The following is a 27543-nucleotide window of genomic DNA, read 5'->3' as shown; positions in this document are numbered from 1 at the left end:
TGTGTCTAAGGTCACCAAGGAGGAGGACAAGAGTCTGAAGGGACAGAATCATAAAGGACAGTGAAGGTGCACTTCAAAGAGAACTCCAGCTAATAGTCCCAGCTACTGCAGAGATTTACCAAAAAACTACAGATGAAAGGCTGTTAAATAGCGTGAAGAATGCCAATCGGCAACCTCAAGAAGAACGTGTCGGTGGAGGGGTGGGATCAACAACCAACTGGAGTGTGCTGAAGAGTGACAAGAAACAAGGAAAGGAGACAACAGCAAGTGTGCACAGCTCTCAGGAGGAGAAAGGCACTCTAAGAGATAGAGGGATGCAGCACTGGAGGGTCGTTATCAGCTATCCGAGAAGGAGTGGCTTGAAGGCCTAGGGATGCTGCTGGCCAAGGATGGATAGATAAAGCTACCCTGGGGTGAAGGGACTCTCTAGAGGGACCTGCTGAAGGCATTAAGAAGACCAGCATCCATGTGTGACATCCTGCATCCCTTCTCTGCTGCGCACAGCAGAGCACTTCATTCCTGTCCTAGGTGCCGGGGCTGCAGTGCGAACTTACGTCTCTCAAAGGAATCAAATAAAGTAAGCGAAACTTACAAGATAAACAAGGCAGACCTGGAGTCCAGTAATTAGCTCACTGAATGTCAGAGGAGGGAGTCACCTTTTCTACCTTGACAGAACTTTGAATATGCTGCTGCTGCTAGGAAACAGGCAACCAAAACGAGGTGCTCACTCTGCATATGAAGCGGAAGCGACTTTCATCACCTTGCCCTGAGTATGTCGTTAAGCACTTATGAAAAACCAAGCTAGGTCCTGACTCACTTCATACATCAAAAAAGTACCTCATGGACCAGTAAAAGAATCTCAGAGATTTGCAGGAAGTAGGGATGTAGCTTAGCGATAGAAGACTTGCCCAGCATATAAAAGGCCCCAACTTCAATTCCCAGCACTGGGAAAATGAATGCTCCCTCTCTGTAAAAAATTGTATAAAGTAAAAGAAAAACCTGGGTACACATTGATCTGATTACTCAGTGGTGAGCTCTTCTGTAGGAAGAAAGATGACTGATGAAGAAAATAATCCCACTGACAAAAATGAAGTCCTAGGGTGAAGAAATGGCTTAGTGATTGCTCAAGCATAAAACCCTGCGTTCAGATCCCTAGAAGTCATAGCCTGCTCGCGACTCTGGGTTCAGTGAGAGACCTTATTAAACAAAGGTGGACAGCAATAGAGGAAGGCACACAATGGCTACTTCTGGCCTCCAGTCTCTCACAAACACCTGTAAGTGCATGTTTACACATTCATATACACCATACACAAACACATGTGCACACCTCACCAAAATAAATTTAAAAACAGGAACGAAATACTTGGGCCTGGAGATGTAGCTCAGTAGTAGAGCGCATGCCTAGCAGCATGTGTGGTGATGCCCTGGGTTCAATATATAGCATCAAAAAACCCAGAGATAAACAGACAAATGAACAATCAAACCCCAGACCAACTATCAACCAACTAAACCCAGGAAGAGAATATACACTGAACAAAATTGAGGCCTCTACGCTGAAAGTACAAAAAGAAAGAAATTAATGAAGTCCCAAATAAAAGGACAGTCCATGTTCATGGAATGGAAGACACCATATTATTAAGATAGCAGAGGTTCCAGGACTGATCCGTATCATCAACAAAAATATGAAATGCTGCTTTAATTTTGAAAACATGAGCTGACAAGATGATTAGTAAAGTCATGTAAAAATCCGAAGGGCCAGATTAGCCCGACGATCTGAGGAAGAACAGGTGAATGACTCACAGTTCTTGAATGTAAAACTAACAGCTGAAATACAAGCGTGTGGGGCTGGGACAAGGGCAGGCATACTGAACAGCAAGATGGAATGAGAGTCAGAAACAAACCCTTACATTGGGGTTAACTGACTTCCCACAAGGGTTCCAGACTAATTCACCATGAGAAAAACCAGGTTTTTCCACAATCAGGGATGGGAAAACTAGAAACACAAATAAAAGGTGAACCCTAGCTCATACCATGCATAAAAATAAAAAAAAAATGAATCACAGACCTAAATGTGAGACGTGAGATTGTGAAATTATGAAAAGAAAAGAGGACACCAGGGAGGCGGCACATTTTCACACCACATCAAATGTGCTGCTGGAGGCTGAGGGAGGAAGGAAGGAGGGAGGGAAGGAGGGAAGGAAGGAAGGAGGGAAGGAAGGAAGGAAGGAGGGAAGGAAGGAGGGAAGGAGGGAAGTAAGGAAGGAAAGAAGGAGGGAAGGAAGGAAGGAAGGAGGGAAGGAGGGAGGGAAGAAGGGAGGGAAGGAAGGAAGGAGGGAAGGAAGGAGGGAAGGAAAGAAGGAGGGAAGGAAGGAAGGAGGGAAGGAAGGAGGGAAGGAAAGAAGGAGGGAAGGAAGGAAGGAGGGAAGGAAGGAGGGAAGGAGGGAAGGAAGGAAGGAGGGAAGGAGGGAAGAAACGAGGGAAGGAAAGAAGGAGGGAAGGAAGGAAGGAGGGAAGGAGGGAAGGAGGGAGGGAAGGAAGGAGGGAAGGAAAGAGGGAAGGAAGGAGGGAAGGAGGGAGGGAAGGAAGGAGGGAAGGAAGGAAGGAGGGAAGGAGGGAGGGAAGGAGGGAAGGAGGGAAGGAAAGAAGGAGGGAAGGAAAGAAGGAGGGAAGGAAGGAAGGAGGGAAGGAGGGAGGGAAGGAAGGAAGGAGGGAGGGAAGGAAGGAGGGAAGGAAGGAAGGAGGGAAGGAGGGAGGGAAGGAGGGAAGGAGGGAGGGAAGGAGGGAGGGAAGGAGGAGGGAAGGAGGGAGGGAAGGAGGGAGGGAAGGAAGGAAGAAGGGAAGGAGGGAGGGAAGGAAGGAAGAAGGGAAGGAAGGAGGGAAGGAAGGAGGGAGGGAAGGAGGAGGGAAGGAAGGAAGGAGGGAGGGAGGGAAGGAAGGAAGGAAGGAGGGAGGGAGGGAAGGAAGGAGGGAGGGAGGGAAGGAAGGAAGGAAGGAGGGAGGGAGGGAAGGAAGGAAGGAAGGAAGGAGGGAGGGAAGGAAGGAGGGAGGGAAGGAAGGAGGGAGGGAAGGAGGGAGGGAAGGAGGGAAGGAGGGAGGGAGGGAAGGAGGGAAGGGAAGAAAGGGACCATATACAAATTAACAAAAATATCAACCAATAACTAACAACACAGAACACTTGTACATCATGTTTCTGATAACACACTGTATCCAGTACACATAAAGAACTTTTAAAAGTTCAACAACAGGCAGACAACAGAACTAAAAATGGGCCAAGAATTTGAGTAAACATTTCCCCAAAGAATATACAAATGGCCAGAGAACACATGGGAAAATGTTCAGCATCGTTTGTCGCTGGAGAGCCACAAATCAAAGGCACAGTGAACTACAACTCCGCATACATGCACACACCAAGATGGCTGAGACGAGAGAGAACCAGCAAGCCGCTGGTGAGGAGGAAGACAATGATTCCTCGTATGTTGCCAGGGGGACAGTGAAATGGAGCAGATGCTTGGGAAGGGTTTGCAGAGTTATCATGTGACCCAGAAACTTCACTTTCAGCTACCTATACAAAAGAAATGAAAATATGCACTCATTCAAAACTTCACACATGAATGTTCACAGCAATAGTGTTCATAATAGCCAGAAAGATAGGAATGAGCTATCGACTGAGAATAAATAATATGGGGCATACATAGAATATTATTCAGCAGTAGAAGAATAAAGTTCCAATACATGATACAACCTACAAAACTTTATTAAATGTAAAAAGCCACATGTACTAGTCAGATCCTATGGGTTTCTAAGATGTCTCCTGAATTGGTAACACCATGGAGACAGAAAGAAGTGCTGGGAAGAGGAGGGATATGGTGATTGTTAATGGGTGATAATAAAAATATTCTAAAATTAGGCAGCTGTGATGGCTGGATGAGTCAGTGCATATATTAAAACCCACGAAACTGCACTTTGAAGAGGTGCACTTTGTGATGTGTATCTTAGCAAAAATGATCATAAAAAATAACTTCAAGTGAGAGCAAATTTAACAGATTTACTACTTAAGAAGGAAGTCTTGGGCCTGGAAAGTGAGCTCAGTGGTTAAGGGCATTTGCCGATTTTGCAGAGGACGGAGTTTGGTTCTCAGTTCCTACAAGATAACTCACAACCATCTGTAACTCCACTTGCAGGAGTTCTGGCTCCCTCTTCTGGCTTCTGTGGGCACTGCATGCACATGGTGCACATGTATACATGCAAGCGAACATGCAAACACATAAAATAGAAACAAGTTAATCTTTAAAAAAAAAGTAAGATGTGTTGCATTAAAAGCATAATGTGTCAGAGACTGGAAAGGTCTGGAACATGTGCTGCATTTTTGGAACAGAAGAAGCCATTGATTATGGCATCGGTTTATGTTACTACATTAAGGGGAAAAAAGGAGGCCCCAGGAGGACCCTCCCTTTTCCAGAATTGGGTATGTGTATGACGCAATAAAGGCCCATGCCCTTCTTAAACTTCAAAGAAACCTAGGCTCAGGGGGAAGAGAGGTTGAAAAGCTTTGAAACTATGAGTTCCAAGTCTGAACGCAGAGACTTGCAACCTGAATAAACACTACTTCACGGTCAGGAAAACGTTGGGCAGAAAAACCTAATTTATAGCAGGTCTCAATTGACAATACTTTTTAAGATGCCATTGAGATCATCCACTGTGTATAAAAGTTGGTCCCAGAAAAATAAGATGTAGGTTTATACAGATGTAATTCATTTAAGTCATCTGGAAAAATAACAAATAACCCAATATATTACATAGCCTAATTCTCAAAGGAATTATAAGTGGCTGAAAAACCCTGACTAATGCTGGAATCTAATCAGTACTTGAAAAACACCTAATAAAACAACCAGGTGGCATTCTTCTATTTCCCAGGGTGGCATAGTTGAAGAAGCCAAATGAAGGCTGAGGGCTGCATCTGGTCTCTGCAGTTACGTACATTTAAAACCCTACTACCACATCTTGAACTCTATCCCAAGTAAACAATCCTAATTTAGACACAGCATTTACCTGAAACTATGTTCATAAAAATATTAGTCAGAACTAGGCAAAGGAGAAAGGATGTAAATGCCAAATGCTCAAAGAATGGCTAGCAGACTATGGCACACCCCTATAATTTTCATGCTGCGTTTCAGTTTTAAATGATGTTTAGAATATTCAAGGATTTGAGAAACTATTTATATTATAATGATATGCAAACATCGGCAAGTAGAAGCCTAGAATGATTTGCCAATATGCTGCTTCTGTTTGTGTGTGTGGTGCTAAGTCAAACTTGAATCTTGCACACAGCAGTCCTGCACTTTGTTGGACATCAGCTTTAAGAAAACAGACAAAGTATAAGGATAAAAATTGGGAGGAAGTACTAGGCAGCTCTGGGCAGCTTCCTCCCAAATTTTATTGGCTTTCAGGTTAATTATCACAGCTTCTTTTGCATTCCCAAACTATAGCAAATATTGTTAGAAAAATTTATGATGACTAGTATCATGGTTTTGGGGTGACTAATTTATTATGATTTGAGTTACAAAGTTGGACCACAGAATAATTAAGTGATAAGACAACAATATGTGTATAATATGCTTATTCTCCACTTTCTACACAGTTTGACATGTACACAGTAAATTTCCCTTAAGTATTAAGATAAACAAATAAGATGCTATATTTGACCTTGATTCAAAATAATCATCATTAGCTTTGGGCTCAGTTTGTTCTATTTATTTAATTACTCATGGTTTGAAGGCATGGTACTCATTTGAGAGCTTTCTCTCATTTTGTTTTTGCAGAGCTGGGGATCAAGATGGGAGACATTGTGCTGGGCAAGCACCACCACCGAGCTAAAGCTGTAAGAGCTTTCTTCAATTTTTGAAGTAGGAATTTTTAATCTATAGAATTGTCCTTGAGTGCTACCTTTATAGTTTCCCACCATTTGTTTCTGTCTTTTTTTTTTTTTTTTTTTTTGAGAGAGAGAGAGGGCCTCACTGTAGTCCCCAAACTGGCCTGGGGACTCCTGGTCCTCCTGTCTCAGCGTCTCAAGTGCTGGGATTATAGGTATTTGTCACTGTGCCTGATGGTATGTGTGCTTTCATTTGTCTCTAAGTTCTTTCTATTTGATTTCTTCTTTAAACTATTGGTGCCAATGGCTACATACAAATAAATCTGTTTCAACAACTAACTGTACACAGTGTGTGTGTGGGCGCGCACGTGCGTGCATGTGTGTGTGTGCGTGCGCACGTGCGCACACATGTGGAGGCCAAAAGGTTGATGTTGAGTGTCTTCTTCAATCATTCTCCACCTTATTTATTTGCTTATTTATTTTTAATTTATTTATTGAGAAAGGGTCCCCCATTGAACATGGAGCTTATGGATTGGCCAAGAAGCGCTAACTATTTACCTGTTTATACCTCACTGCAGCAGAGATTATTCTGTGTTCTGCTTTTTTGGTTTCTGTTTTGTTTTTCCAGACAGGTTTTCTCTGTGTAGCCCTGGATGTCCTGGAACTAGCTCTGCAGACCAGGCTGGCCTTGAACTCACAGAGATCCGCCTGCCTCTGCCTCCGGAGTGCTGGGATTAAAGGCTTGTGCCACCACCTCTGGCTCTGTGTTCTGCTCTGTACACGGTGCTAAAGGTCTGGATTCGGATCCTCCTGCTCTTGCCTCACTTTACTGGTCGAGCATCTCCCACATCCCGGCCTGCACTTTTTCTTGACATAAAATGGGTTAATGATTATGGCATCATTAAATCGTGATATTTAATCACAATTAGTCATTATTACCACTGCAGTAAAAACACCCAACTTTTCCAACAAAAATTTTCCACACAGATATGGTGACGTCAGTAACAAGTGCTACAAACCAAGAAACTTTCTTAAGACTCTTACCTTGAATTTTCTTGAAAACTCTGGAATTCATAAACTTTAAAAATCTATCTGCATAAAAACTTGGTCTATGAACTGAAACAGTGTCCTGAAAAAAAAAAAAAAAGACGACAGGTTTGTCTTTTAGAGTTCATCTCGAGTTGGAAGAATGGCTCTGTCAGTTAAGGTCTGAAACCAAACACGGCCAACAATTAGAAGGAGCAGAAGGCTAGGGCAGAGAGTCTATGTGCTCAGGATAAAATGGAGCATGAAGGGACAGGGGAGGCAGCCAAACGACCGCTCCATGAATAAAAATTGTCTGTCCTGTTGTATCACCACCAGGGCTTACAGGGACTTATATATATTTTTTCTTCCTAACAGACAACTAGCAATCCAGGGACCCTATGGAATGAAGGGTGTCACTTGTAATGAACACACTATTTATATGAAGTATCCGTGTTTATAGCTAGGGCACCTACAACTCCACAAGGGGTGGTTAAGAAGGGCAGAGATCTCAGTCACATCGAAAAGAACAGAAATAGATTGAACTGAACGGCCAGGTTCCTCTCATGTTCCTTAGGAGTGACAAGTCATTTTCCTGTAATCCAGACAACAGCCTGGATGAAGGAAGCTGATTCTCTATGTTCTCTGGTAGATGCTCTATTTTGAATATAAGTTTCTACCAGATGAACACAGAGAAACTTCATTTTAGGGACCCCAATCTTCCCAGAGCCTTTGAAAAAGCCCCCTCCACCTTACTCATCATGTCACAAAGGGGACCTTTGCACCCCAATAGGAACAACCACAGTTTTATTTTCCGGGGCTGTACCTGGATGTTGGACTAAAAGGCATTTATTTGAACAGCCATTCAATTTTACGTGGCCTTGTTCTGAGACTAGAACCACTCTTCCCACCTAAGATTCTGAGCACGCAAAGACCTCTGCTCCCCTCCGAGTCCAGTGACAGCTACAGCTGGCCTAGAAGTTTCCACCGTTCAACAAGGAAAGGTCACTCACCCCATCATAAACAAGAGCTTTCCAGGAATGTTCCAACTTCTTCATCAACCTAAAAAATAAACAGATGGGGAAATACCACTGAGAATGCAAAACCTCTTTCACTTGGTGAATTTTCAGAAAAAGAAAGTTTGATTACTTTAAAAATAATGGAAGACCACTTGCCCAAATTTCTCACCTATATGATTGGAGAATATCAATAATGCCCATGAATAAAAGCAGCTTTTCTCCCTTATGGCTTTTAGCTGGAATGCCTCCCATTCTGTGAATAGAGCAAAGGGGAAAAGATTTTATAACATGAGTACAGAAAGCTAAAAATCATTACAAATTATACACTGAAAACATTAAGAATTCTAGACTACCGCTTCCTTTATTGCCATAAGTTTTCATCAGCTTGAAGGATAATAACTTCATAGCTGTCAAGTCTGAGCAGTCGGATGGGAGGAATCTAATTACAAAACCACTTCTTTTTAAAAATTATGAGCGAAGGAGGGTTTTTAGAGCAGTATAAGAGATCCCCTTTTGAAGAAGGCAATACTAGCCGGCATCGTGGAGTAGTGCCTGCCAAGTATGTCTGAAGCCTTGGGGTTGATCACCAGAGCTGCAGAAAATCCCAAGCATGGTGGCAGACACAAGAAGTAGAGGCAGGAGAATTAGGAATTCAAAGCCATTCTTGTCTCTGTAGAAAGGCCAAGGTTAGCCTACATTAAAATAATATTACTTTCTGAACTAAAGAATCCTATGCTTTCCGTGAGACTGAAAAATACATAGAGGCCTATTGTGGTATGTTCAAGGCCAGCCTGGTCTAGACTCCAAGATAGCCAGAGCCACATAATAGAGAGCTCCTGTATCAAACAACAACAACAACAACAACAAAACCCTAACCAATCACCACCCCCCAAACCCCCCAAAATAGAAGAAGACATACAAGAAAATTTGTGCAATTAACTCCTCAGATATGTTTCTGCAGGGTGGGTGTATGTATGTATGGACATATGGATTAATCCGAAGAGATTATTGGATTGAGCGGTTTTGTAACTTCAGCATTCCTTTTGTTAATGTTAATGTGGAATCCTTTCTCACAATAGTCGCAATGTGATTGATAGCTGTGTGGCATTTCCCAAGGTGGATACAGACTCACTGCGCAGAGCATCAAGGTCTTGGAAAATGACTTCCTCTGTCTCCTTGCTCAGCAAGTTCGCAAGATGAGTCAACCTTTTTAATAACCTTCCATGGTTGCTTTCTACTGTTGAGTGTACACTTTATATATGCAAATGAAGCCCACGGTTACTAACACATCTGGCCCAGGAGAGAGACATCTGCCAGGGTGCAGAGGTGAGACCAACAGAACCTCCTTATACAGATTACAAGCTCTGAAGCGCCAGTATCCTTCGTATCATGTGTTTATGTAAGTAAATAAATGAACATGAATAAACATGTTTATTCAAATCCAGAGTTCATCCTTTCCTCTTCTGGTAGAAGTTTTGAATGTGTAGTAAATGAGGGGAAAACATCTTCAGCCATTGTTTAAAAAAAAAAAAAGGAACTATCTAAGACCAAAAACCACATAGGTGAAAGACTGATACAAACTCGAGAAACTGCCCCTCATCTAGCTGTCTAGAGATGAAGAGAAATAAGTTGGTTTAAGCCATTTGCTGCCAGCCAGGAATCTATTCCCAGGGTACCATCCCTGGGGGAGGTGACTGTGTGCAACTAGTCAGTGACTGGGGTACCCAAAACCAGGATGGGGGCGTGGCTGCACTTACGTGTCTGGATTCTCCGCAATGATCCCATCTGCAGGCTTGCCTGGACCCTGGATGGATTCCATGGCCGTGGAGTAGAGGACTTTCTGTATCCCTGGGCGCTTTGCATCGGGCACGTTTTGTAAGGGCTCCTCTTCTTTGTCTTTAAGGGAATGGTCCAAGATGTGGATGCCCAGCAAAAGGCTGTAGTCCATGATCTTAAAGCTTTCCAGCACCTGAGGAAGGAAAAGACCCAGGAGGTTGGTCAACCCAAAGAGCCTGTGAGTTCCTCAGCTCGGGGTCAGCAGACATGCCACACTCGCACTTAAGAGGCAGACGGGCAAACCATCAAAACCCAAATCCTCCTAGTTATTATTAGGCTACTGGCAGAAAGGACTGCCATTGTGGTGGAAAAATAAAATTTTTATGCAAATCTAAAGGAAGTACCTCTCCCTTCCAAAATGGATTCACTTATAGCATTTACTGATTGTATTCTACCAACAAGTACCTCCCTTGGGTTCAGCCGTGGCAACAACACTGTGAGCTGGTATTACTGCTGTCTCTGGTACACAGATGAAAACCATGGAGATAAAAGAACCTGCTTGGTCCCAGACAGCACATCAGGGACAGATCTAGGAGGCAGACTCTGGCAATCACATTCTTCCTGAGCCCAGGAACCGAGAAACCACAGCCCAGCGTCCCAAGTGCATCAGCCCCAGCAGGAACTCAGCTTTTGCCTGGGTTCCATTCTCCACATCTGAATCTTGAGTTTAGTGAGGACCTTTTCTCAAAGCCTAGCTCTCAAAGTTGCCAATCATTTCCCCAGAGCAGGTCTTTTTAATTTAATAATATATATGTGATCTCAACAACGAGAGAGCTGAATGCTTAATTGTCTACCCTATAGATCGTGGGGAGGGGAAGGAATAAAAAATGGTTCAGTGTAGCCAACAAAGGAGTAAGCAGTGAGGGGAAAGGACAGGACATAAGGTCTCGGCGACCGTACCTCAGACTGTCTTCAGAGTGCAGGGGGACTCGCACACCCAGACCAGCCTTAGACAGGAAGAGCCCATTCAGGAGGCATGTCCTCAAGTCAGATCTTTCCCTGTATGAATATTCTCCTTTTTTACTAGGTGTGAGAGAGTTGTCCAGACCATAGATGGTTGTATTCCCTGCCTTTTCCCACCAATAGCTGCTCAGCAAGTGAAAACCTGTTCAGCCACAGACAGCGTATTAGTGACAGAACCATGAGGAGACTCTGGCTTTCACACTCGTAATCAGAATTGATCCTTGGCCAATGTAGGATCAAAATCGCAGAATTCTTCATGCGCCTCATTTTCCTTGCGCCTAAGCATTTTTAGAGCAGATATTTTGCTATTTGGAAGGGGGTTGGATGGGAGAGAGAATACTTGTGGATGTATACAAGAATACTTCAAGGAGGCTAGGTGAGAAGGGCTTCATGAGGTTGGACAATGTATAGTCTCTGAAATATGCTGGTCCCTGGGGTCTCAGTCATCGTTGCCATTAATGATGAACATATAATGGGCTGAGAACAAGTTTTAGTTATTCCAGAGAATTCATCCTTCAACTGTATTTATAAATAGCATTAGGGATGAAACAGAGCCTGGTGAATCTTCTTCAACTTTTGATAAGCTAAAGTTATATTTTTAGAGTAGAGACAGACAACAATTGTGAGTAGAATCATATCATTTGAGAGGCCTGGGATAATGAAATTATGTTTCCAGAGATCTGTGTATGCCCTTATAGCCACAGAAAACCCCGCCCCAACTAACTGAAGTAGGAGTCACATTAGAAACGGAGGAGGAAGTTTGGAGAGATGCTGACGACCACAGGCTCAGAGCTCAAGAATCAGACCCATCAGTCAGTTCTCCACAGAGGCACGTCACTGCAGCCTTGCCCTTCCACAAAGCAGAGGACCCCACGGAAAAGAAGCCTGCTTCGTGTCAGGGTGCCACTGGCTCAGCCTCTGAAAAGAAATACTAAGGGAAGCTGGGTATCCTTTACACAGAAACAAGGAGGGAGAGCCCCGGTCCTACTTCTTCATCTATAGAAATGATGGCTTGGGAACAGTCCCCACCCAGACAGCCCAGAGCCTCTTCATCATCGCCATGGGCAGAGGATGCATTTTCTGCACATTCATCAGCCCTAGGGCTTCCTTTCTGAGAGACACTGGTGGATAAGGAGTTGGGGTTAGAGACCATAAGCCCCGTGACCCCAGTGGGTATCCTTATGTGTAAAACTGTTAGAATAATATTGCCTATTACATATGGTACTTGTGGAAATTAAATATGCTAATCCTGATGAAGTGCTTAGGAAATTTCCTCATATAAAGTAACCACTCAATTAACTGCTATCTCTATTCATTATAATTCATCGCGAACCATTCCTTGTACTAGTTTGAGAAAACACACGTATCACTTACTAGAAGCAAACACCTAGTGAGTTCCAATTCCGAAAACAAAAAAAAAATTCATTAAAAAGTCCAACAAAATACAGAAGCATTCCAGCCTGTTCATGGGTGTGGCTTTTGGGAGAGTCCAGATTTCTTTAGAATCTGTGGGTTTTTAGTCATGTTTTGGGGAATTTGCAACAACTACAGACCAAACATTTATTACTCATATCTTCCCAGTTGTTTCCTGCCAGAAATATAATGCTCATGAACTTTAAGAGAGAGCAGTAACTACAGCCCCATTTCAGCCGTCATGCAGGTGCATGTATTTCCAAAAAGTCTGTGTGATGTCACTGTGACTGCTGGGTTCTGCAATTCAAAACACAAGCTACCATATCCCAGGTGCCCTTCCATCTATCTTGGGCAGGACTTGACTCCTTCACTGAGAGAGAGGAAACAGGAATAGTTCTCAGAGTTAAAGAAAGACTGGAGTCAGGTTAGGATGTGGAGAAGCTTTAAAGTGGGATGGTCCCTTCTCTCTCAGAAAGCATTTAAAGTCAGGACTACAGTCGGAACACACACTGGAAGTACTGGGAAGTATGTCCATCGACAGCCTTGATAAGAGACCATGAGAACTGAAAGAGGTTGAGGCAGCAAAGCAGAGGGCACGCAAGACGAAGACGACTCTGCTAAGTCAGCCACTAGATTATGTGTGTGTGCAATCAGAGGTCGAGTTTAGCCGCCACCTTCCTGTAGGAAATTCCTGAACTGTTACCTTTGGCTCATTCTCTTTCCTAAACTATAGCTCGTATATTCCCAGTGGCCTCTGGGTATTTTAAAGCTTCTTCTAAACACTTTATATTGTAACCTAAACTCTTGTTTTGTCCCAAAGCAATTCTTGCCCCTGACTTCCCTCTTTTATTTGAAATCACTACAATGTAAATTTTAGACTCCAAGGAGCCCTTTCCTCTCATTAGCTGCCCAGTCCTGCAGCTGGTGTTATCAAAACAGTCCTCTTCTCTAATCATTCCATTCCAGCTTCCCCTTCAGATCAGTTCAGTGACCCCTTGCAAGATTAGGTGACATCACACCCCGGCTCAAAGCCTCCTGACCTGCCACTGCTTGTGGCGAGGTCTCAATTTCACATCAAAGGCCTTTGCTCTCATGGCTGCAGTCCATGTCTTCTTGTTTGACACCAGCTTAGATTCACCTCCCGGCTAGTTAAATTTCTAAGTTACTCCTAAGGGTGCCAGGAAGATGTGAGCCCCGGATGCTTTTGCTCATACTGCTTCTTCTACAGACTTTTTCGTTTCTCAACTCAGGGGGGATTTTTTTAACATCCTAACTCATATTCCATGAAAGCTATATTACAAACGGTTGGGAACAAACATTCCCTCTGTGCTACAATGATTGAGCCCAGGTTCTGTCTGGAGTTTTCGTATCAGAAATGAAGATGCTGTGCTTACCGAAGGCTTGTTCTACCTCTGTGCTTCCTGAGGTTGGAAGGAATGTACATTGGTTATATCGGTCCATATCTCCATGCAAATAAAAAGAAGAAGGTTCAGTCACAAAGCATCTCTGACACTACACTCCCGATTACGAGGTCTGTGCAAGAATCCCAGCACTGAAAACGTTTACTCTGATTGTGTGCTGTGTTGTCAGAAAACTGAACATAAAAGTTCCCTGTGTTTTCAAAGCTCCTTACATTACGGGCATTCTGTACTCTGTTCAAAGGGAAACCTAAGACGATATTTGCAAACACTGTCATTTACTGTTTAGTGTGCACACAACTAAATGGCAGATAAAAGGGAGGCTGTTTTGATGTAGACAAGGCTGGGAAGCCCCTTCCATTGCTCTTTGGGAAGCCTGTCATAGGCTGGGTTATGAATGGACTCTTTAATCACCCAAGAACATTTGGGACTGGCTCGAAAATGGAGGCTGAATTGTGTAATACATAAAATTAAAAAGGATTAGAAATTGGGATACTGCCTATTTGATGGATACAAGTATTGCTTTAATATAGTTTTTAAAATTTGATACAAATTTAAATGTATGATATAATGCCTTGGGTATTTTATTTTTTAAAATTAAAATATAATTGTCACCAAATCCCTTCCATGTCTCTCTCCCATGCACTCTCAAATTCATGACCTTGTTTTCTTTAATTTAAAAAGGGGTCCTTAACATTAGGAGAATTATACTGAAATATATGTATCAATAAAGGATATGATGAGTGGAATTTGCTTCCAACTGTATATTGAGAAAGAGTGAGCAAGATTGGCTGTGAGTTGAAAATGAACACGGGACATATATGCATATACCTATATGTATAAATATACACACATACTTATATATATTTGTAGATTAATTGTAGCATTTTGCCCACTTTTATGTACGTTAGAACTTTTCAAAAATAAAGTTTCATGTTCTTCTTTGAGATGCTTAGAAAAATGCATTTTGATCTTTGGCTGGATAGCTTGCCCCTCCCTCAGCAGCTGATGGGGTAATGAAGGGACCTATGAAAACACAGATCAGAAATAGGGGACAGAAACCACGGCGGGCCAAGCAGAAGGCTGGCTTGGGCTCTCTGCTCCTCTCAACTGGCCATTCTTTGTCCAAAGACCCAACAAACACACACCAAAATATGGAGCTGATGGGGGAGATTCATCATGGTCCCTGGGCAATTTCTCTAGCTGGTCTATATATAGTCACGAAATTAAGGGTTAATAACTGGTACAAAATATTTGTAGTAATCCAATAAGATAAGTCAATTAAAAATGGTATCCTGGAGATTTTATGCAAATAGCCATCCCTGGAATGAACTGATCTGAAGAGAAATGGATCCAGTGGCCTGCTACTGCTTACTAAGGCCGCCCCTCAGAGTATAGCGCTAGATTGCGTGTACGTGCAAGTCCAGTTAGGCTGAATGCTGTCTTTTTCATTTAACTTAATTTCCTCAATAAAGCTCAGAGTGTTCTTTGCTAATCTAATAAAGAGAAAATACAGACATAGAATTTTAGCTGGTAAATCAGAATGGATTAAATATTAAATCCTTAGTCTAGTTCTAGGCTGTGGCACCACACTCGGTCAGAACTCTGGATGATGGTGTGCTGACCAGCACAAAGGCAACTTTTTGGTTTCCCTTTGACTTATAAAACCTGAAGTGACAGAATTATGTTCTATGCTTTTGAAACAATCATCTACCACTCAAGATTTAACATGTGAACATGCAAATTTATGTGTACAGTAACACACACACATATCATTCATATCATTTATATACATGGTTGTTTTGAAACAAAGTCTCCACAATCCAGGTTGACCTTGAACATGCTTCAGTCGCACATCAATTTCGGTGTGACATGCTGTTTAAAATCACAAGTAGCTTCACAGACGGCCACGACCACTATAGAAATCAGGACCTACTTCAGATCTTCAAAGTTTAAGTCAAGGAAGTTATTTCTCAGGCCTGGCAGGGTTCCCAGCCCCCAGTTTCCTTTCTCTAATTTCTGCCTGTAGACTTTTTTTTTTGTTTCCATTTGAATGAGGGGGGGGGGCTATTACAATTCGTGCTATGACAACCCTGAAGTTCCTGTAACCAATGAGAATTTTCAGCAGCTGCTCACACAGGATTCACTGCCATGGATTTAGTCCCCAGCTGTTTGTTCCCTTGGAACCGTCTCATATCTCAGAAAGAGGTCTTGTTTTAATGTTCACAGGATGTCCTAATCACATCTGCTGCAAGAGTTGGCAAGTGGCAACCGGTTTCATTATGTTTTTCATTAAGCTTTAAGAATGAAATGTTTGGACTACTGATTTTCTCCGTGAGCCATCACTAATCACTACCCCCTCAGGCCCCTCCTACCTCCTGGAAGTAAGGTTCAAAAATCCAACTGTCTTGCTTCAAACTCTACTTTGGCAAAGGCTTTTCCAGCTTCCTCCAGAAGCTACCCCAGCACCTCATCGTCAGAACCTGAGGATCAGACAAACTAGTCCTTCTATCCTCTGATAACCAGTTAGGTTATGATGTACGGTTTTAACTTCAGTGTCTTTCTACAGTTTAAGGAGATGGTGGAGGACCATGGGTTTGGACTCAGAGGGACCTGGGTATGAGGCACTGGTAGGTTCAGCAGACCCAGGAAGCTTAATCCTGTGTCAAGAAAGAGCCCGAGCTACTCATTTCCTAGTAGCGTAGTAAAGACAGAGAAAATCTACCTCTAAGAGCGAGCACTGCCCGAGTCAAAGCAAGTCCACAATCAGTGTTAATTGGGGCAGCCTATGGATGAGCCGAGCCCAGGAAACATGTCTTTAAGGTACACGAATCACGTATTGTATATATGTTTGATGAATTCATAGTAGGTATTATGTATTTTAAGTGGTTTAAACTACTTTGGCATCTATAGGTTATATTGAAGAGAGAATCTTTTTTCTTCCTAACTTTTGCAGAATACTGAGAATTATGTGTCTGGCTTACACCGAGATATCTTTTGCTTGGTAGAAAGCCAGGAATGAGCAACACAGAAGAATACTTTTTTTTTTTTTCCACAGCTACCCTGTCACCATCCCACATTGGCCATCTGTCCCTTCTGTTACTGTCAGCAGGGGACTCTTTCCCATCAGCCGCACACACGGCAACTAACCTGCAGCAACTGGCAAGAACAGGGACAAACATCAGCCCCTTTCCAAGGCTCACGAACAACTGTAATGTGTAGCAGTCTTACATGGGAGAGTTAAGTCATCATCTAAACCAATGACAGAGGAGAAGGAGAAGTCAACACAGCTGCACATCTGTGCATACTGGCCAAGTGAGCAATGCAGTTTTAAAAATGCTGCATAATACAACAGCTAACGAACATGTAAAGGAGCCACAGCTGACTCTGGCTCCCTTTCAGGACAAGTCATGAGTCGGCTTTTCTAAAATCTGCTTCTATTACCTTAATGATTAGGTTAGACCCACTATGTCCAAAACTTGCTGTCCTTACGTCCTAGGCTTCTTCAGAAGGTGACACCGAATGAGCTGTCCAGCAGGCTGTGGATGCGGAACTAAAGCCAGTTGGCTTCTGTTCTTACAGAAATTAAGAGTCTGGTGCAGACATTAAAATCAGAACAATAATCACTGTATAATGTAGACATAATGATGATGACTACAGAACGGCTTTGGATGAAGCCCTGTGAGACTTTAGCCTCATGGAAATGGTTATGAGAAACACACACCTGAAATCCCGGAACCTTAAGCTCCACTGCATCAGCACCCACAGGCCTGTTATCAGCTGCCGGCCTGGACTCTATATTGTTTTCATTTCCCCTTTCTGCTCTCTTGCCAATATCCTTGAACTGCTTCACCGCCGGTCGGCCGCAGCCTTTGCTTCCTGGAGTACATACTCAGGTGACGCTTCAACAAGAGACTCCAATACACGTGGATAGAGAGACCAAAACTAAACAAGGAAGTGCCGTTGGTTAGCACTGCCGGGGATAGGGAGAACCCGGATCATTCACACTGGCTTGTGGGAGGGGAGACTAGGCAGCAAGGCTGGAAAAGGGGGCATCAGCTTCTAGAAATGCAAACATGTACTTGTCACACAATACAGTAACAGCACGCAAGCACTTGTCCCAGAGGAATGAAAACTTACATGAGGTAAAAATTGGGGCAAAAGTTTTCACGGTAGCTTCCTTGAACCATTAAAAAACTAACCCCTCCTCATCCCTATATTCTTTAGCAGGTTAATATTAAACTAGTATATTCATATCACAAAATACCAACTCAGCAGTAAAAAAAAAAGAGCAAACTATCAATATAGGATCCGACGTGAATGATCTTTAAGGGCTTTACGGTGAGTGAGAAACCAGTCTGCACAGTTTCATGCTGTCTATAGCTTTTTGTTGTGGTTTTTGTTTTATGTAGCCCAGGCTGGCCTTGAACTCCTGATTCCCTTTCTGCCTCTACCTTCCCAGCACTGGGACTACAGGTGTGCATCCCTACACTCATCTCTATATAATATTCTTCTTCTTCTTCTTCTTTTTTGGTTTTTCGAGACAGGGTTTCTCTGTAGCTTTGGTGCCTGTCCTGGAACTAGCTCTTGTAGACCAGGCTGGCCTCGAACTCCCAGAGATCCGACTGCCTCTGCCTCCTGAGTGCTGGGATTAAAGGCGTGTGCCACCACTGCCCGGCTTCTATGCAATATTCTCGAAATGCCAAATTTTAAACATGAAAAACATCCATGGTTGCTTGAGATTGGGGAAGGACTGTGAAAGAGGGAGGTGGCTGAGGCTAAGGAAGGGCAGCCTGAGGTACCTTTGGGAAGGAGGGAGGTGGCTGAGGCTAGGGAAGTGCAGCCCTAGGGACCTTTGAGAAGGAGCTGTTCTATACTTGACGCTGGTGGGTGGATATGCAAATCTACTTACTTATATACTGCACAGAAGCCACCCCCAGCACACATACACACACAAAAAACTGGAAAAATTAAGAAGTCTTAAAACATACCAGGAGATTACATTCGAGTCTGTTTCCTGGCAGTGATACTGTGCTAATGTCAAAATGCTACCATTGGGGACACAGGGTGAAGGGTGTATGTGATCTGTACAGGACTATCCCCAACTGTTGAAAGTGACTCCATTAAAAAAAAAACTTTACAGGTGGAAACATTTAGAGTCCTTGTTTGTTTGATGTTGTTCTCACTAGGAGCCTAGTTTGGCTAGGTGTCTACGGCTCCCTCTAGCTCAGACTGGAGAGTGGAAGATACTTTGCCGCTGTTTCCCACAGACTCAAGGGATTCTTGCCAGCACAAACTGTCTTTTATTTGGAGTTAGTTTTATTCATTTATTTGTCCAGCTACTCCAAATTTGATTTATTCTTACATTTTATACCACGAGAGTAACTAATATTGTAGATAGCAAAACCCCAATGTAATTTAAAACAGTGGAGCAAATTAACTATCATATGGAATTACAGTGCTTGTAAAGATCAATGTGGAAAAAGAATTCATTTGTCCTTTATTTTCCAGGTTATCTCTGAAAAATAAAAACAGGTATCGTGATGCATGACTATAATATCAGCATTCCAGGCTGAGGCAGGAGGACCATGAATTTGACACTATCCTGTGGTACACCGAAAGAAACTATGCCTCAAGCCCCAAACAAATACACACTGAAAACAACAACAAAAACCCAAACAAAAATAACCCACCTTCAAATCTGTCTAAATTATACGCACGAAATTAATAGGAAGTATACCTAGAGGGTAAGCGCTAATCATAAAGCCAAATTAACATGAAAAAAGGCATATTGCAACCCACTGAGAAACGCCCAAGCGTGTAAGCATCCAGTCCGTAAATCAAGAGCTTGCCATACACTGGAACAGCTCACTGTGTTCATTAAGATGTTCCAGTAGAAGCCAGTTTCATTAAATTCTCAGGGCCTATTAATATTTATGATAACAGTGATTTGTGGGAAAAGAGAAAATCGATTCCACACTACTGAAAAATTAATAACTTTGGTGCTTAACAAGGAATGATAATAAATGTGGAATGGTTCATTTAGGCCATTAATTATCCAGACTGTCTCTAACGTGACTCCCACGTGAAGTATTAGGAAATATTTAGGTTATAAACACAAGTCCCAGTAATAGACTTTGCCCATCACTTCACTTTCCCCAGAGTACTCCCAAAATATTGCAAGATAGAATAATTTGTCAAATTTATTAAATGACATGGGTGTCTAGATTTTTTTCATACATAAATTACATCAGAGAAAAAAATAATCCCAGTAAATTAAACTCAAGTACAAAACAACTCATAACTGTTCTTCTAAAACACATGCACAAAATTTCAATTACAAAATCTTAACTGCAATCACTTTATTTTCGTGCTATGCTCTGGGTACAGCTGGGAGTAGTGTGATGTGGCTGCAGAGAGGGCTCAGGAAGGAACACTGGCCTCTGAGGCATTTCCCGAGTCTGACTTGTGGGGATTTAACTCCGGCCTTCTCATTTGCACAGTGAGTACTTTAACAACTGAGCCATTCCCACAGGCCCTGATGCCTACAGTTTAGGCTGTACGTCCACCAACAGACGCAGGAAGGGCAAGACTGAGCCTCTCCCACTGTGGCCTGTGCAGATTTCCCAGGCAGTGCCTTGTATCTTGCCCCCTTCTGATTCGACCCTAAACTATAAGCAAGCCTGTTCACTGACAAAGGTAAACAGCTCCAGGGCCTCGTAAGTAACACCCATTCTGAAGTATTTCACCTCTTCACCCCCACCCCACATACGCTTTAAATAATCAGCACAATTCTTTATTGTGTCAAATATAACCCAGAGGGCGCTCTGTCATTTAGATGTAAAATTCAGATATGAATCTGTTTATTGATCACGGCAGTCTACTTCGGTTCCATTTTAATTTTGAAGTAGATAACCATCTGCCCGAGGAAAGAAAAAAGATTGTTTACCAGAGAGTTTTTATGTTACAATTAAGAGGCTTGAAAACCTCTCCCAGGGACAGAGAAGAGCCATACCTAAAGGAGGTAGGGGTCAATGTTAAATAAAGGTCCGACCATCATTCCAACATGACTTCCTGGGAAAAAAATCACTGAACTGTGGATACACTTCTGTGAGCACATTCAGTGCAGCTCTAATCCCAAGTGATTCAAAGTGGAAATCAGCAGCTTTATCGAATTCTCAATGCCATTTTTGGCATGCATTTCAGCAAAACTGGATGCTCCCTTCAAAGGGACTGGAAGAGTATCTGGAGACACAGAAATCATAAGAGACATTTCGTGGAGCGGCACCCATGCCTTCCTCTCTTCCTGCTCCGATATTCTCTTTATTATTCTTTTGTTCAAATACAGTTTTCCAAGAGCCATTTGCTAATTACCCACTGAGCCAGACAAAGGCTGGGGCTTGATCAAGAATCTGCTCATGAGCAATAACGGCCTTAAATCCCATGAAAGAGGTAAGGTTGGGAGGAGGAGGAAGCACAGCCTGGTGATCTCAGAGGAAGCGATATCCCAGGAGTCCTCAGATGGGTAAGGGAGGGTGAGAGAAAAGAAGGCAGGAAAACATGGCCTGGCAGAGTAAGCCAAGAGAGTAAGGGAGGACACTAGGGGGGCAGGAGTTGGAAGCTAACGGCACCAAGAACGAGTGAGGAGGCTATCGAAGCTTCAGATGAGCAACAGCCGGAGTTTCCACTGCGGCAGGAGCAGTTCGGTGGACTCATGTGGTACTCAGGAGGCAGACTGAATGAGACGCGGCGATTTACTGTGTGTGGAGAAAGTGGGAGAGGAAGAAAGCAAAGGCATCGAGAGGCAGGGCACTGATTTGTACAACGAGCTACCTGATGGATGGCCATGTTGTCTGGACCAGCAAAACCAGGAAGAGGTGCAGGTTTGGGGAAGATAACAGTACACGGAAGAGTAATTTTTACATGGATGCTCATCTTGGTTTTTCTATTATGCTCAAAGCCTGAGGAGATTGGGTCCTACTTTCTGGTTGGGACAGCAAGTAAGCTACGATGTACCAGTCGCCATCATCACTCTTGCCCTGAAACCACTTCACTGATAGAAGTGGAGAGCCATCACGGTGCACGGACAGAGTCCGATGGACAGGAAATGCTTCAAGAAAGGGGACCAGTTATTTACATATCCAATTTCCCCCATGCACAGCCAGTAAGGAGTAGCAATGTGGGGACAGGGAAGTTCTGGGACCTAGAGGCTCACATTTGGAAAAGGCTCACATTTGGATCGTGTGTGGGAAGCAGATGCAGCAGGTTTGAATTATATGATTAGTTTTCAGGAAGAGTTTCAAGAGGTCCATGAACCACGGGATGAAGCTGATGAGGGATTGGCCATAGCAAAGGGAAGGTTGACACCCAAGGGTTTATGTATCACTGGGCAAGTCAGACAGAGAGAGATGGAGCTTTTTTTGCTAGAGTGCTTGCTGTGCAGTGAGTAGCCCAATCCAAGAGAAGAGTCCAGACAGAGCTCTGGACTGGAAGCAGGGAAGCAATCCACAGGGAATAGGGGACAATCACAGGTCAAGCTGGCTCAACGAGTCACACGGGGATCTCCCAACAGCACTTAAGCTAAGGGAAATGGAATCTCCTAGTCTGAGATGTTATGGAAAAATGTGAAAGAAAGGATGGAAGGTGGGCAGAAAGCTGGGGACTATAACAAGCAGGGTCCCCATGCCTGTCCAGAAAACCACAGAGAAGAAGCAGTGGGCTTTTATTTTGTATTTGTCTATTTTTAGTTCATTGTGCACAGGGATAGAATTAATAATGACGTTTTCATCCAGTCATATCACACATTACAACCATGTCCATCCTCTCCTGATTCCGCTTCCTCCTCTTGCTGATTCCTTTCTGTTTCCCCAAATAAGCCTCACTTCTATTCCATGTCATACATGCATGTATTATTCTAGATTGCACACACAAGAGAAAAAGGCAATCCTGTCTTTCTGAATCAGACCTCTGCTTAACAGGATGATAGTTTCATCTGTCTCCCTGCAGATGACCTAATTTCATTCTTTATGACTGAATAAAACCCCACTGTGTACACAGATCACATTTTCTTTATCCATTCATCTGCTGATGAACACCCAGGCTGATTACACACCTTGGCTACTATGACTTGTGCTGCAATAGACAAGGATGGGCAAGTGTTTCTGTGGTGTGTTGACAGGTCTCTTTGGGTACTATATTCAAGAGTAGCATAGCTGGATTATATGTTATTCTAGTTTGAGTTTTTGAGGAAACTCTATACTGATTTCCATAGTGTCTGAACTAAATTATATTTCTATCAGCAGTGTACAGGAGTTCTAGAGGTCTGGGTGGATTTGTTATTTGAGTCCTCAAGAGGACCCGCATAACTCTGAAAAAGGGTTCTGACAAATATTTGGATGCACTTCTCTCTTACCTCACATGCCTTCCCTAATTATTAGCTGCAGCAAAGACAAACAACTAGCCAGGCGGTGGTGGCGCACGCCTTTAATCCCAGCACTTGGGAGGCAGAGGCAGGCGGATCTCTGTGAGTTCGAGACCAGCCTGGTCTACAAGAGCTAGTTCCAGGACAGGCTCCAAAACCACAGAGAAACCCTGTCTCGAAAAACCAAAAAAAAAAAAAAAAAAAAAAAAAAAAAGACAAACAACTATAGTTACTGGAATGTGCCATGCTTTTTCATACCCAATATATATTGTTTTTCTTCTTATAAATAATGTTTTTACTGCTTTGCCTACCCAGAATTTCTCTCACCCTTCAATATCAAGCTAAGTCATCACCTACTCTGACCCTAGAATACACTATCATCACCGCATCTCTCATACCTTTTGGCAATAGTTCAAACGTGAAGGTCACTCACCCATGTTCAGCAACGAGGATATGTCCCACAATGAGCCTGGTTCACCTTCCTCCCACTGGAGCATTGCCATAAAAACGGTCTATGGTTGGTTTGTTTTTGGAGCCTCTCACAGACAGTAGGGTTTTGAACAGAAAAGATCCCCAGATGCTAGGTACCAGTGCCAGCCTGCGAGTGACCCCACAGCCACCCTAGAGCCCAATACTCCATTAGTCACACTAAAGTTCAGTTTTGAAGAGTAGAGGGGATGCAGAGAGGGGAAAGCACAAAGAGTCTGTACCAAAAATGAAAAATAAACAAGTTTAAAGGAAATAAAATCAATATACTTCCGTATCTCTCTAAAGCTGAAGAGCAAACACTAACCCAAACGCTAACTTGTCATGCGATACAAACCTAGATTTCTGGGAAGAAGGAATTTTAATGGGGAAAATGCCTTCTTAAGACTAGCCTGTGGCCGGGCGATGGTGGCGCACGCCTTTAATCCCAGCACTTGGGAGGCAGAGGCAGGCGGATCTCTGTGAGTTCGAGACCAGCCTGGTCTACAGAGCTAGTTCCAGGACAGGCTCCAAAGCCACAGAGAAACCCTGTCTCGAAAAAACCAAAAAAAAAAAAAGACTAGCCTGAAAGCAAGTCTGTTGGGCATTTTCTTGATTAATAATTGATTCTGGAGGGCCCAATTCACTATGGATGGTGACACCCCAGGGCACCAAAGTGGTCTTGGGTAGTATAAGAAAACAGACTGAGCAAGACAGTCAAGCAGGGGGACCAAACCAGTGAGCAGGGTTTCTCCATGGCCTCTGCTTCATTTCTTGACTTGAGGTGGTTCCAGCCATGGCTCCCCTTAATAGGATAGGTAAGCCAAATGAGTCCCTTTAAGTTGTTTTTGACTATGGTGTTTATCACATCAACAGAAACCCTAACTAGACATCACCCATCAGACCTACAAAGCAATCCCTGACAAACATCAGGACCCATGGTTCTAAAACCCTGCACTGCACAGTGCAGCTCTGCCCCCAGGATCAGCTACTGGATCCTAATCACAGATGACTTGGTAGGTCAGCAACTGGAGTCAGGCTCAGTATTTGCATGTTTCCATACCACGGGGACAAAACCATTTGTGCCGAGAACAGCAAGTTCCATGAATTATGCCTGTACAAATTCAAATACAATTTGATTCTTTAACATGGACTTCTGTATTTTTTAGAACAATATGCTAAAAACATAGAAAATAAGCAGGCACATCTCTATGGTCTCATTTTTGTTGAAAAGTCATGTTTGACCTGTTCTCTCAGGATTGGGCACAAATCCTGTGCAGTGGCATTTATATTTGACCTTTACTCTTCTTGGCACAGAAGCATGTGGCCTTAGCAGACTGTAGAAAAAGGTTTCTGATATTAATGAGAAACACACACACACACACGCACACACGCACGCACGCACACACGCACAATCAGAGGCAGGGGGTGAGGAGAAAAAACAAATCTAAGACTGGAGAGGCTTGGACTACACTCTGGGGAATTTGATAGTAACTTTTCATCCACATCCTGAAACCACAGAAAAAACACAAGATAAAGTTTCCATTAAAATGTGTGTGTGTTTTCTTTCTTTTTCCTTTTTCCTTTTTTTTTTTTAAATAAAAAAAGAAAAACATGAATCCTTCAGATAGCAGAAGAGTTCTACAGGATATTTTATTTTCTTGGTTCCTACTGCTTTTCATATGACTTGTTAAAAGATAGTAAAAACTTCATAGCAGTTGGAAAGGTGGCTCAGGAGTCAAGAGTGCTTTCTCTTCTTCCAAAGGACCTGAGTTCACTTCTCAGTACCCATGGAAGCTGGCTCACATCAGCCTATAACTCCAGAATCAGGAGATCCATCACCTTCCTCTAGCCTCCACAGACATCTCCATCCCCCATGGCAGGCACACAAACACACATGAATAAAAAAATAAAAAGTAGCTGGGTGGTGGTGTACTCTTTTAATCCCAGCACTTGGGAGGCAGAGGCAGGCGGATCTCTGCGAGTTCGAGGCCAGCCTGGTCTACAAAGTGAGTTCCAGGACAGCCAGGGGTACACAGAGAAACCCTGTCTCAAAAAACCAAACCAAACAATAAATAAATAAACAACATTTAAAAAAATCTTAAAAGACCCCTAGAGTTGAACTTTAAATTCTTTTTGTTTAGATCACGCTTCGCCCCCAGACAGATGTGAGCTTTGTCATTGGCTTGTTAAGCAACACTGGACAAGTTTGTGTTTTTTTTGTTATTGTTTTTTTTTTTTTTTTTTTTTTTTTTACTTAGAAAAAATATGTATGTGTATGAGCATTCTGCCTGCATGTGTGCCTGCTGCCCACAGAGGCCAGGAGAGGGTGTTGGATCCCTTGGAACTAGAGCTGCAGATGGTTGTGAGCCACTGTGTTGGGGCTGAGAATCAAAACTGTGTCCTTTGGAAGAACAGCCAGTGCTTTTCACTGCTAAGTTATTTATCTGACCCCTAGATAAGTTTACAAATTTCTTACCCCCCACCCCTCTTCAAGAGAAGGACTCTCACTCTGTAGGGCGGACTGGCCTAGAAAACTCAGTGTAGATCGGGCTGCCTTCAGAGTCATAGATCTGCCTGTTTCCATCTTCTCAAGGATGGGATTAAAAGCATGCACCACCAAATCTGCCTTTCTCACCTTCTTTTAAGGATTCCTTCGGCATTGAAAATGGCAGCATGACTGTGCTGATTTCCAAGGGCTCAGAGGGAGAAGGAGGCGTGACTAGTGAACCCTGGCTACACGGCACACCGTGTACACCCGATCTAACATCAGTATGTCACAAGTAATGGAACAATTGTGTTGAGGAAGAAAATGAACCCAAGGAGTTATTGTCACGCGCTACCATGCGTCCTGCAGCAGGAGGAAAGGAAAGCCAGTGAAAGCAGGATGAGGGTGCTCTCTGCTCTATACAGTGGGGTGCTCAGCCTGCCTTCCTCACCTGCAGTGTGGCCAGGCTTCGGGGTAAGGCTCCTCTCTCCCACACAAGGCATGTCAACTGTCTGGGCCCAGGGGAAGCCAAGAAAGCCACAGCCTGAATAGCATAGCCCTTATTTCTTGGTGGCATGGACTAATGATGTTATCGGTTACCTAGGAAGCCTTGGCAAAGCCTAGGCCCTAGCCTGCACCATCATGCTGCCCAACCCAGCTATGCTTAAGATGGCTAACTGGCCTGACTAGACTTTCCCAGTTCCGCCAGATCAGTCATCCCAAGATTATTTCTGGGGTGTATATTAATTAAATCATCTTAAATTTTCAGGATTATATGATGTGGGAGACCCTTCTGCCTGATATGAATATGTCTTATTACCACTGGTTAATAAAGAAGCTGATTTGGCCAATAGCCAGGCAGAATACAGCCGGGGGAGGGGGAAATCCAAACGGATACAGGGAGAAAGAAAGTGGAGTTGGGGAGACGCCACGTAGCAACCAAAGGGATAAGATGTCAGAACATTACTGGCAAGCCACATCACATGGAAATACAGTTTAGTAAAAATGGGTTAATTTAAGTTGTAAGAACTAGTTAATAATCGCCTGAGCTAATAGGCTAAACAGTCTGTAATATTAATTTAAATTTGTGTGATTACTCGGGACTGGGCAGCTGGGAACCGCAAGCTCAGCCTCCAGTTACAATTATCTCTTCATTTTTTTCTCCAGAAGGGTTTTTACTCACTTTCAGTATATGCAAACCATTCCCCCGGGGCTTTGGCCACCTGTACTTATAAAGTGATGTAATAGGGTGTGTGCACCACGGCTGGGCTACCCCTTCTCTGACAATCGCCCTTCCACGGAGCACTGGGCTCTATCTGGCGCCCTCGCTCCCCTCGCCTCTCAGACAGGGCAGTTGTAGCCCATGTGCAGTGTTTATCCGTCAAGGCTCAGCTCACAGAGGGGCTCCAGGGAGCCCTCCGTTAATCCCACTAAGTACATCTTCTCTAAACGTGTCTCCTCAGTTGAAATCCCATTTCATCCAAGATCTGAATATGGCTTCCCTTGCTGGTTTCTGCATTAAATCTAAATTTCATTTCCTTTTCAGCTACCTTCCCCACCCCAGGGAGGAAGGAAAAGGAAAAGTTCTCATTGCATTTCATCAAAGAAAGCTGACAGAGCTTATTATA

General features: G+C 43.3%; 1 protein-coding gene across 3 annotated transcripts in view; it reads right to left on the bottom strand.

Annotated features, from left to right (window-relative positions):
- The window catches only part of Pip5k1b (phosphatidylinositol-4-phosphate 5-kinase type 1 beta), a 265393-nt gene that overhangs the window by 62932 nt on the left and 174918 nt on the right, over window positions 1–27543 (bottom strand). For all 3 annotated transcript variants that reach the window (XM_057777561.1, XM_057777562.1, XM_057777560.1), the window contains 4 exons: window positions 9669–9880; window positions 8081–8164; window positions 7906–7954; window positions 6914–6998 (listed from right to left, as the gene is read on the bottom strand). In XM_057777561.1, the coding sequence (XP_057633544.1) occupies window positions 6914–6998; window positions 7906–7954; window positions 8081–8164; window positions 9669–9880 (430 nt within the window). The remainder of the gene's footprint in view (window positions 1–6913; window positions 6999–7905; window positions 7955–8080; window positions 8165–9668; window positions 9881–27543) is intronic.

Source organism: Chionomys nivalis, chromosome 8 (genome assembly GCF_950005125.1).
Source record: "Chionomys nivalis chromosome 8, mChiNiv1.1, whole genome shotgun sequence".
Lineage (NCBI taxonomy): Eukaryota > Metazoa > Chordata > Mammalia > Rodentia > Cricetidae > Chionomys > Chionomys nivalis.
Note: the sequence above shows the minus strand (reverse complement) of the source record. Positions and strands in the feature narration are given on the sequence as shown.